This window comes from Argopecten irradians, chromosome 1 (assembly GCF_041381155.1).
Source record: "Argopecten irradians isolate NY chromosome 1, Ai_NY, whole genome shotgun sequence".
NCBI classification, from domain to species: domain Eukaryota; kingdom Metazoa; phylum Mollusca; class Bivalvia; order Pectinida; family Pectinidae; genus Argopecten; species Argopecten irradians.
Window position 1 is genome coordinate 74,725,926 of NC_091134.1, and position 13,217 is coordinate 74,739,142.

At 36.0% G+C, this 13,217-nt stretch overlaps 1 protein-coding gene across 4 annotated transcripts in view; it reads right to left on the reverse strand.

Annotated features, from left to right (window-relative positions):
- Positions 1-11,863, reverse strand: part of LOC138307939 (uncharacterized) — a 38,739-nt gene extending 26,876 nt beyond the window's left edge. For 3 of the 4 annotated variants that reach the window (XM_069248902.1, XM_069248893.1, XM_069248886.1), the window contains exons 1-2: positions 11,643-11,862; positions 3,118-3,177 (exon numbers count right to left, since the gene is read on the reverse strand). In XM_069248902.1, coding sequence (XP_069105003.1) covers positions 3,118-3,177; positions 11,643-11,731 — 149 coding nt within the window. In that variant the 5' untranslated portion in view covers positions 11,732-11,862. Of the gene's footprint in view, positions 1-3,117; positions 3,178-11,642 lie in introns of all 4 variants that reach the window. The other variant, XM_069248878.1, reaches the window with a different exon arrangement.
- Positions 11,864-13,217: the final 1,354 nt, after the last annotated feature.

Sequence of the window (13,217 nt, forward strand, 5' to 3'; positions counted from 1 at the left end):
TTCTGGTCTGACGAACACACCAATACCAGGTACAATGTTTTCTGGTCTGACGAACACATCAATACCAGGTACAATGTTTTCTGGTCTGACGAACATACCAATACCAGGTACAATGTTTTCTGGTCTGACAAACACACCAATACCAGGTACAATGTTTTCTGGTCTGACGAACACACCAATACCAGGTACAATGTTTTCTGGTCTGACGAACACACCAATACCAGGTACAATGTTTTCTGGTCTGACGAACATACCAATACCAGGTACAATGTTTTCTGGTCTGACGAACACATCAATACCAGGTACAATGTTTTCTGGTCTGACGAACACACCAATACCAGGTACAATGTTTTCTGGTCTGACGAACACATCAATACCAGGTACAATGTTTTCTGGTCTGACGAACATACCAATACCAGGTACAATGTTTTCTGGTCTGACAAACACATCAATACCAGGTACAATGTTTTCTGGACTGACGGACACACCAATACCAGGTACAATGTTTTCTGGTCTGACGAACATACCAATACCAGGTACAATGTTTTCTGGTCTGACGAACACACCAATACCAGGTACAATGTTTTCTGGTCTGACGAACATACCAATACCAGGTACAATGTTTTCTGGTCTGACGAACACACCAATACCAGGTACAATGTTTTCTGGTCTGACGAACATACCAATACCAGGTACAATGTTTTCTGGTCTGACGAACATACTGGTCAATACCTACAATGTTTCTGCGGGTCCTCTACTCCCTATTAAAGATTCTATATACAATTACAACTTTTGGTTAGGACTATTGATCTAATTGACAGTTTTATAGTTATATACAAGTCTGAAAACAACTTATTAAACATACAATGTATAGGGACAGACGCCATCTTTATCTAGTTTTAATCTAACATCACATTCATTTAGGGACCACGCCATTTTTAACTATTTCAAAGTTAACGTCACGAACTGACGTCTGAACTTGTTCTCTACATTCTAGAAAAGGTCAAATTATCAAATGTAACTAATTCTCAAACCCCGGTGATCAAGCGAAGATCTCAGGGATAGAAAATATAAAAGCTCGTCGATTTTTGACTTGTTTTAAACCATGAGTATTTTGTCAATGGCAGTAAATGAAGTAATCAAACAACACAAGGCCCGTCCTTGACCGCCCCATCAATCACCAAAACTAAATCATTAAAACTCACGATAAACTGGTTTGAACCCGATCGGTCCATCGTAAGCCTCATTGCTTTAGACCATCATTAATGCCAGCAGACGACAACCATGTTATCACATGATCAGACAAATTGATGTTTCCGCAAAAAACACTAATTTATCAACGTTTGTTTACTGCCATGCTGGCGTCTTTTTAACTAAGGTTATCAACAGCAAAAATATTATTGATGACAAAAAAGAAGTCCTTGTCGAGTTTGTAATTTATGTCTCCCATATCAGTAATGGCTTTCCTACAAGGTAATGTATGTATTGTCATTTCCGGGATTCCTTGGAATCCTCATTTTTTCCTGATTCAGTTTCAAACACTGCTTTCTTACTGCTCCGATTTTCATTAATACATTATCAATTACATTAACTATGCGGATTCGCGAAACAAGTTTGCAAACAAAATTTCTTTCAAACCCCAATGAAATTTAAAAAAAAACATGGACATCAATGCTTAAGGATGTATTCTTCTGAGGTTTCAGTCCCGTTGAAGTCTCGTTTCGACATAGATCAAAGAAGTCATGAGATTTTCAAATAAAATCTATCAATATCTGCAGCAAATTGCCAGTTGCCAATTTTGTCGAAAAATACATTTCTATTTTAAGAAATGGCCCATTTGGTGGCCATTTTGAAATTGTGTCTATTTTCGATTTGAGTAGAGCCACAGTTTTACCATTTTCTACTGAAATTGTTTTTACTTAACTCATTACTGCGATAGTTTTTTTAGTTGTATTGAGCTTCTTTTTGCTGTAAATCTTTACTGGAATTGTGGTAATTAAAATATTCAGCATTAATGTGTGAAATGATACACTTTTGTCACTTTAATTTTACATTTAATGGTAATTTGAGCACTTTCATTTTTTACTCTAAAATACTGAAAAATAACAAATATTCAAATGGGGCAAAAACGTAAGCACACGAACCCCCATTTTTCTACTTGATTTAGAAAGAACAGCCCTTTCCCTGTTGATATGCAAAATATTAACAAAAGTTATCAGAACTTTTTCTATAAAGGGTTAAATTTGGCAAAATGGCTGAAAATGGTGCATTTGTAGCTCAAAATTAATGGTTAGTGGTAGCATATGTTGTATTAGTTTTATTAATCAAAACTGTTATATTTTTAAAGAAGACTATTGGAAAATAAATTCTAAAAACATCCATACATATCAAACACCTTATTAGGAAATTATGGCTTTAATCTCTTGTGTATATAGTCAAAACGGCAAAAATTCACATCAAATCCAATATTTTGTGAACTAGGCATCTTTGAGTGACAATAGCTCAAAAAGGAGAACACCTACATATGTTTTTATTCCATTTTCTTTTATGGTATGAACTTCTATTTCCCAAAATCTATATGAGAAAAAAAGTTTAATACAAGAAAATTTAGAGTTCTCAGAGGAGAACATCCTTAAATAATGAAAAATAATTAAAAAAATAATAATCAAAAAATAAAAATATGTTGTTTTTCAAATTCTTACAAAGTAATAGTAAGCAGTCCACTGGATCACTATGGCTTATAATTTGCGATGAATTTTTAAATTAATGTCTTGCCATCTATATATTAGTTTTGAGAAAGCCTGGCGGATTTTTCAAACCACGCCTTGAGTTGGTTCCATAGGTTTAACAGTTTCAGTATGCAACAAACTAAAAATCCGGTTTTGGTTTAAACCTGGTTTGGGACCAATGTGTGTAACAAATGGAAAGTTTACAAAAGTAGTTTGAAACTAAAACTAGTTTACGCGAAACCAATTCGTCCTGAGTTTGATATATAATACATGGTCATCTTCAATCGTCTTCTATATCACATAAGCATAAACACTTCAACACGCACATTACACCATTATCTAGTTATATTACTATAAACACATTTTGTATTGAGTAGAAATGACTTACCCGTATGATAGCGGCGCCGGAGTTCGCACTTCTCCCCTGCTGCTGGTGCTGTCATGATGGCTGAAAAGGATTAAAATAACCATATCATTAGCATAAAAAATACGGCTGAAAGTTAGACAAAACCACAGCCTAGTAGTCGTAATCTAATGGGTAAAATAAACATCCTCTACGAACAACAAGAACAAATGGATCTCCTCTCTGTTGATCAGCGGGTCACTCACACATAACCTACTTCCAGTATTTTAAATAATAAATGTCCAACATATTCACCGGAACAATGCACTAGGCCAAACCAGTCTAGATCCACCTCATCATCATGCAAAGTAAGTGTTTATTGTAGAAACCTTATCTATGTCACAATGCAATCTGTGTCCGTTGGCTGGTCGATCATAAAACCAAATCAAAACGACAATATATTGTGAATGACTTAATGAAATATCGACTAATTCACACACAGGATTTAACACAGGTCTTGTTAGAATTATCAAAACAAAATCAGGTAACAATAGAGGTTTAGACGAACATATTATTTAGGTGGTAACAAAAAAAAAATATTTTTATTGGCAAAATTGCAATATTAAGTCCTCTAGGCATCACATCTTTTATAACCCCAAATAGGGAAAAATCATCAGGGTTCCTTTCTATGATAATATCATAATGATATGCAACTAAGTTTATGAGACTTGTCCATAAAGACTGAATGTGTACACAGTCCCAGAAGAGGTGGCATATCATTTCTGGTGCTCCACTCACTGCAAAAACTACATTCTGCATTTTCAAGTAGTTTACGCTTTATAACTTAGGATTTGTAAAGAAAATTCTGTGATTAATTCTATATTATAAGCTTTGTAATTTCGAATAGTGTGTTTCAATAAACAGAAACATGTAAACCTTGTGTTTAAAGAAAATGTTAAAGAAATGTCTAAGATACCATGCCATCTCTCCTGGGTTTTTACAGGATTCGTCAAAAATTTACACGTACATGCTACACTTTTTGTATTTAAGTGGTAACAATAAATTAAGTAATTGTCAAGATAATGTTAACTTGTAAAATAAACCAATATTGATGTAAATGTCCTAGTGATGTCTCAATTATCCACTGTTACGGCCATTAATACCTGATCAGTTGTACAATATTCTGGATGTTTTAGACCCGGGGCACATATCAACACATTGTGTTTGACGAGACCTGTCACTCAACTCCAGGCAAGTCGTCCATCATTGTCAAAACTCCACTCATCATTTACTACTTATACATCAAACTCACTTTGTTTCTCTCATTCTGGTTTGTTCATCTTAGATTAAGGATACACTTTTTTCAAACACGAGAAAATGAGTTTACCATTGAGAATTCGGTGCAATTTATTGTATATTTGCCTAAAAGATGCCTATATTTTATAGTATGTAGAATATATTGATACGGTTAAAAACCTTAGTACGGATGTACAACTACAACGTACACCTTTCAAATATTTCACTTTAGATGAAGTTTGTAACTTGCACGAGTTCAGATATTTTTGAACATATATTGGAATATAAAATACAAATAAATTTGAAATAAATCATTTTCATTATACCTAAGATATAATGAATACTCGCTCTGCCTACGAAGCAGACATTGGACAGAACTATAATGTAGTATGACATAACCCTGGCTCTCTAAATATTAGAGGTTTGGTTCGATGTGCACTATTTGAACTCCTTTTCTCTGTAAGTTTATAATGGCTAGTGTGTCTCCATCCTTAGTGTATAATTGGAATGTATAGATATTAAAATATTATTTGTACGAAGAAATTTCAATCGGTGAGTTGACAAGAGGATAGTCTGCGATTAAATAATGTATTCTTATGTTCTCTGAGTGTTAGGACGAGTATAGTAAGTATATATCATAAAGTCAAAGGTTATAGGACCTCCTGTCATCGTAAGGTTCCAACGCTATCATTAACATGTGTCCAGTCACAACAGGTGTTTGTGATGGGCTGTGACGTCACGCCAGGTATACATCCGGTCCCATTCATCAGAGGCTAGTTGACAAGTGACCACAATACAGTTGTCTGTCAGTCAGCACCGCCATTAACACTCGGTAAGCAAGGCGACACATATAAATAAAGGGAGAGTATAAGTGATATATCTTGTATTTGTATACTTAGTCCCGTGTACTGTTGAGTACGTTCCTGTACTGACAATTATTGCAACATATATAATCTAGTGTTGTAAGTATTCCGGGCTGTGATCTGCACGTGAATGTCTCCTGAGTAATTGACCTATGTAAAAACCTAGAATACACCGTTAATGGGCCATTCATTTGATATAAAACATTAGCCAGCTTTGGTCACACTACTTGGTCAAGCCTGGACCAGCCCAAATCTTGGTTAATCAAAACCACATACAGCTCTTATAAAAACAATAAACAGAGACAACACACAATGTGTAATATATGAACCCAACGGTCGAAAAGCCAAATCATTGACCATAAACACCATAGCAACAAATAACGATTGACATAAAGTAATTAAGTGGATAATAACGACCCAAGTCATACATTTATCCTGACTTTCGTCCTCTCCTTTTAGTCGCCTTGTTTGCTCGAAAATTTGATTAAATAGGAAGTCCCCTAACAAGCTTCATTTGGGTTCGGAAGCTTTGATGTATACATACTAGGGGTCGGGAGCGCTGGTGTATACTTAATAGGGGTCGGGAGCCCTGGTGTATACTTAGTAGGGGTCGTGCGCCCTGATGTATACGTAATAGGGGCCGGGAGCCCTGGTGTATACTTAGTAGGGGTCGTGCGCCCTGATGTATACGTAATAGGGGTCGGGAGCCCTGGTGTATACTTAGTAGAAGTCGGGAGCCCTGATGTATACATAATAGGGGTCGGGAGCCCTGGTGTATACTAGATAGGGGTCGGGAGCCCTGATGTATACTTAATAGGGGTCGTGAGCCCTGATGTATCCTAATATGGGTCGGGAGCCCTGATGTATACTTAATAGGGGTCGGGAGCCCTGATGTATACTTAATAGGGGTCGGGAGCCCTGATGTATACATAATAGGGGTCGTGAGTCATGATGTATACTTAATAGGCGTCGGGAGCCCTGATGTATACATAATATCGGTCGTGAGTCCTGATGTATACTTAATAGAGGTCTGGAGCCTTGATGTATACATAATAGGGGTCGGGAGCCCTGATGTATACTTAATAGGGGTCGGGAGCCCTGATGTATACATAATAGGGGTCGTGAGTCCTGATGTATACTTAATAGGCGTCGGGAGCCCTGATGTATACATAATAGGGGTCGTGAGTCCTGATGTATACTTAATAGGGGTCTGGAGCCTTGATGCATACATAATAGGGGTCTGGAGCCTTGATGTATACATAATAGGGGTCGAGAGCCCTGATGTATACTTAATAGGGGTCGGGAGCCCTGATGTATACTTAATAGGGGTCGAGAGCCCGGGTGTATACTTAATAGCGGTCGGGAGCCCTGATGTATACTTAATAGGGGTCGTGAGTCCTGATGTATACTTAATAGGGGTCGTGAGTCCTGATGTATACTTAATAGGGGTCGTGAGTCCTGATGTATACATAATAGGGGTCGTGAGTCCTGATGTATACTTAATAGGTGTCGGGAGCCTTGATGTATACTAAATGGGGGTCGGGAGCCCTGATGTATACTTAATAGGGGTCGGGAGCCCTGATGTATACTTAATAGGGGTCGGGAGCCCTGATGTATACTATTTACTTTTACGTTGTTGCTCGGTGTCCGGGGTCTAGTTTGTGTATCAGAATGCCCAAGTGTTGCATAAAGCGGTGCCTACAATATATATATGCGGCACCGAATTTTCCGGTTAATTTACGCTTTGATATAATTAGAATGGTGTCATTCCACTCAGCCAACATATCCTATTCTAACATTGGAAGTAGTAACAATAGGGACCAATTACAGGTAAGTTATAGTCTGTTTTAGAAAATGACTTTCCTGTGCTTTATCTGTACCGTAATATATCAAAGTGTCCGTGCTTGTATAACAAATAGTTTCAACTATCAATAACATGTTCGACCACATGTGAGAAGTGTCTTTGGCTCAATGTGTAATCGAATGGAAATAAAGTCCATTTAATCATTATTATCTCCATCATTTATCAAACTGTGATTGCAAAGACAAAAGATATGCTCATCAATACAAACTGATGATAAAAAGCTACATGGGAACTAATATAACGCTCTTAGACCTGTGGTTAATCATAATTAGCATACCTTGCTAATTTATTCAGTATCAATGTCTAACAATGAGTACTCTGTATGAGAATACAACAGTACACTGTACCGTTAAAGTTCACGGAAAGTTTTACAGTAATGCAACAAATCATCTCGTTAGTACAATCTCACTATAAAACATGTCAGATTTTGTCACCATCACGATAATATAGTCACATCTACAGGGTAAGTTACATATATAGTGTAGCGCTAATTATAGACTGGGACCCATATACTACACCGTAATGATTACTAATAAAACAAAGGTAAGTGAAGACTGTTTATTACAGGGTTGTCGACCCTTTTAGAAGACAAAAGGACAATCACAGCTCCATAATACTAAGGTTAGAAACAGGAAACAAAAACTGTTGTCAAGGTAAAATGATTCACCTGCCGGAGACGGTCAGTCAATCAACAACACTGACCGGAGGTCACTCGTAAGCCCGGGGGTCTATTCAGCAGGGCAATTATGTCGTCACAGAAACCAATTAATACTTTATATATATGTTTGGATCTATTTAGTACAATAATAATAAACATAAAGGCACTTTTTAGTGATAAAAGGACACATTATAAGGTCATAACACCTGATGGTGAACATATTTAGTCTAGTTAACTATAATCGCACATACCACCTCAAGGTGGACACATTTAGTCTAGTTACATATAACCGTACATAGCACCTGCTGGTGAACACATTTAGTCTAGTTACCTATAACCGCACATAGCACCTGATGGTGAACACATTTAGTCTAATTACATATAACCTATTTAGTCCAATTACATATAACCGCACATATCATCTGATGGTGAACACATTTAGTCTAATTACATATAACCGCACATAGCACCTGGTGGTGAACACATTTAGTCTAGTTACTTATAACCGTACATAGCACCTGATGGTGGACACATTTAGTCTAATTACCTATAACCGTACATAACATCTGATGGTGAACACATTTAGTCTAATTACATATAACCGTACATAACATCTGATGGTGAACACATTTAGTCTAATTACCTATAACCGTACATAACATCTGATGGTGAACACATTTAGTCTAATTACATATAACCGTACATAACATCTGATGGTGAACACATTTAGTCTAATTACATATAACCGTACATAACATCTGATGGTGAACACATTTAGTCTAATTACCTATAACCGTACATAACACCTGATGGTGAACACATTTAGTCTTATTACATATAACCGTACATAACATCTGATGGTGAACACATTTAGTCTAATTACATATAACCGTACATAACATCTGATGGTGAACACATTTAGTCTAATTACATATAACCGTACATAACATCTGATGGTGAACACATTTAGTCTAATTACCTATAACCGTACATAACACCTGATGGTGAACACATTTAGTCTAATTACATATAACCGTACATAACATCTGATGGTGAACACATTTAGTCTAATTACATATAACCGTACATAACATCTGATGGTGAACACATTTAGTCTAATTACCTATAACCGTACATAACATCTGATGGTGAACACATTTAGTCTAATTACCTATAACCGTACATAACATCTGATAATGAACACATTTAGTCTAATTACATATAACCGTACATAACACCTGATGGTGAACACATTTAGTCTAATTACCTATAACCGTACATAGCACCTGATGGTGAACACATTTAGTCTTATTACATATAACCGTACATAACATCTGATGGTGAACACATTTAGTCTAATTACCTATAACCGTACATAACATCTGATGGTGAACACATTTAGTCTAATTACATATAACCGTACATAACATCTGATGGTGAACACATTTAGTCTAATTACATATAACCGTACATAACATCTGATGGTGAACACATTTAGTCTAATTACCTATAACCGTACATAACATCTGATAATGAACACATTTAGTCTAATTACATATAACCGTACATAACACCTGATGGTGAACACATTTAGTCTAATTACCTATAACCGTACATAGCACCTGATGGTGAACACATTTAGTCTACTTACATATAACCGTACATAACATCTGATGGTGAACACATTTAGTCTAATTACATATAACCGTACATAACATCTGATGGTGAACACATTTAGTCTAATTACATATAACCGTACATAACATCTGATGGTGAACACATTTAGTCTACTTACATATAACCGTACATAACATCTGATGGTGAACACATTTAGTCTAATTACATATAACCGTACATAACATCTGATGGTGAACACATTTAGTCTACTTACATATAACCGTACATAACATCTGATGGTGGACACATTTAGTCTAATTACCTATTACCGTACATAACATCTGATAATGAACACATTTAGTCTAATTACATATAACCGTACATAACATCTGATGGTGAACACATTAAGTCTAATTACATATAACCGTACATAACATCTGATGGTGAACACATTTAGTCTAGTTACTTATAACCGTACATAACATCTGATGGTGAACACATTTAGTCTAATTACCTATAACCGTACATAACATCTGATGGTGAACACATTTAGTCTAATTACATATAACCGTACATAACATCTGATGGTGAACACATTTAGTCTATTAATTACCTATAACCGTACATAACACCTGATGGTGAACACATTTAGTCTAATTACCTATAACCGTACATAACACCTGATGGTGAACACATTTAGTCTAATTACCTATAACCGTACATAACACCTGATGGTGAACACATTTAGTCTAATTACCTATAACCGTACATAACATCTGATGGTGAACACATTTAGTCTAATTACATATAACCGTACATAACACCTGATGGTGAACACATTTAGTCTAATTACCTATAACCGTACATAGTACCTGATGGTGAACACATTTAGTCTAATTACCTATAACCGTACATAATATCTCACGGTGAACACATTTAGTCTGAACAAACGATACACACTCATGCATGAAACAATTGATGAAGGTGTTTTGTGATTTATGCGTATGTTAATTTATAATTATAGTTACGATACTCAATCACGACTTATGTTAGTAGAAAAAGCGACCCCTAGTGTCGCCGAACTATAAACCATCAATCAAATCTACATACTTATATCACGTGCTCATTAGAAATAACCTAAACAGGTGTATTTGTTTTAAGTATGGCCTCTCTTCATTGACAGTTAATCAGCGTAATCCATCAAAACTAACAACCGTACCCAGGTAACACGTGACATTTACTGTGCAATGACTGTATCCTCACCCGTATTATGCGCTTTGGGAGCGACTATATAGTGCTGTCTCGCCGAAGCGAACTGTTCAACTCAATAATACTCCGGCGTCTGTGAAATTCATGTTTTCTGATAGTAAATATGACAGCAGCTCGCCAAAAAACATGAAAATTGTCCCGTTTTGAGTCCATGTAGTCACCGGAACTTGATTTTGCGTTTACTTGACTGTATCAAACATTCTTAGAGAATTTGTGGCATAAATTAACATAAAATGTTATCCCTCCTACGTGTCTGTAAATATTCTGGATACAGAAAGGTAAGATACCACGTGATGGTATGTGTGATATTGTTAATACAGTCTGTGATGCAATGTTCGGAGTACAGATGGGCACAGGTCCTAGTGGAAATTACACATAATAAGCCTTATTTCCTTTCATGAAGTGGTAATCATGGCAAGCTAGTGAATGTTTTGTTTTCGTGTGAAATTTAATTTATAGACACAAAAATAAGCAACAGATAACATGAAGTATATGAGGTCCTGAAGGTAAAGAGGCTGGGTGTATATTTTAACTCCTTGTTTAGTGAAGTTTGTCCTCATGTTAAATATTAGTAGGAAGTATCAAATAAAGAATCGTATAGACCAAATGATTGTCTAATATTTACCTTTCTGGGGTTTTTTTGCAAAGTTTTCTTCTGCTTACGTAAATGATTTTCCTAGAATTGTATTCCTATGGGCAATATAACAAAGTGTGTGTCATGGGGCTGAGATCCTTCTTTGTTGGTGATGTCACATGATGTCTAAGCTGAACAAATTAAGACATTTTACTGCCTTTGTCATGTGTTCAGCCATGTGTAGCGCATACAACATATATCAAATACCACTAAAATGATATTATATATAGAAATAATACGCATTATTTTGAATAATAATTGTATGTGAAAAGCCTCAGCAATTTATAAAGTTGAAATATATATATTAAAGAGAAGGAAATTTGGCACATATGGTGAACAATATGGGTGTGTACGTATAAAGGAACTCACCTGTGATGGGGATGAGAGTGGGTGTGATCAGGCCCGTGGGCCCTAGATCCCAGTACCACGAACAGAAGAGCGACAAAAACGCGCACCATATCGTTCTAAAATCCCATGTATAGAATATAAGCCCAATAGTCCTGTCTCTCTTTGTATACGGCCGGGGATAGCTCTTGTCTTTAAGTCTGTCAAAACAGCAAATGTTTCTTAGCCTGCCTACCTGGTGTGACGTCACAGAACGCCCCCGGCGACGTTTGAGGACAATCCATCACGCCGTATATATAAGTGTATACTTGGACGGAGACACGCAAACACACGGATTTATTGTAGTGACAAGGAACCATAGGCTCACTCATGGATAACAGGAATTATTCTAACCCGGTTAAACGAAATTTATTAAAACTAATAACTTGATAAAACCTCTATGCATACTTATAGAAATGTTAGAGAAACAATGCCAAGTTGACTTTACCACAAATACAGCAATCCTGGATCCAATCTTCCTCCGCTTAGAGTACACGTGCACACGCCGAAACACCGACCGACTGGTATCAAAGGAAAACGGCAAGGAAACCATTACTATGTTGATATCTGCAAACTTTTGGTTTCAAGCATTAGTTTGATGTTATTTTAACAATCCTACGTTTTTTGTAAAGAAAAAACAAACCATCTCTCTTTTACCCATTCACATGAAACCTCATTCATATGAAACATTTGATAAAGTTCAATTACACATAGAAACTCTAAAGTTAACCGACTGCCAACCGTAGTGTTTTCTGATCGGCCATAAAATAGAAATATTAGACACCAATGTGATCCATACAGTAATAAGAGAAAGTGTGAAAGAAAGTTAGATTTTGTTACAACAATTTCATAAAAAGTTGAATTTGTTCCCAATCGTATTTTCATAGCCTCAAATAAAAATTTTGCTAATTTACTTAGATCACTTATATTTTCAAAACATAATAACTGTATCACCTTGTACATATATGATTTATTATTATACTTAAGCTAATCCAGTCCAATCGACGCCTGCTTCTATTGAAGCCATTCGATATTATAGCAAGAGATCCCGGACGGATGTTGGCGCCCACCAAAACTGTCAGACAATGGACAGAGGGATAATTTCTCTTCTTTTTCCTCTTCATTTGAAATATTTTATACATAGGGAAATTCCACATAAGTCTGCTTTACAAAGACACTTTGTTTTTAATATGACCTCTATCAGTCGTGTTGCGCAGAATACACGGTCAAGAAGACCTTTCAAGTTTAATTTCAGGAAGCTAGTCATATATAGTACTTTCTAAGAAAGTGACATGATCCAAGATAGCTGCTTATCAGTTATCTTGTCTCCTTTTCATTGGCAAAAACGAAAATATTTAGGTACAAAAAGAACCTACATATGTAATATGTCAGAAAGATTCTTAAGCACTTTCTGACATATTGCAGGAACAAATTTTCTGTTCTTATCCCTAAACATTTTTACTCGTTATACATAATAATCACTTTGCTTTTCCCCCTAATTTTTAGATTCAATCTCTCATCAATGCTCCATTCTATACTTTCTTAGAAATAGTAGGAATA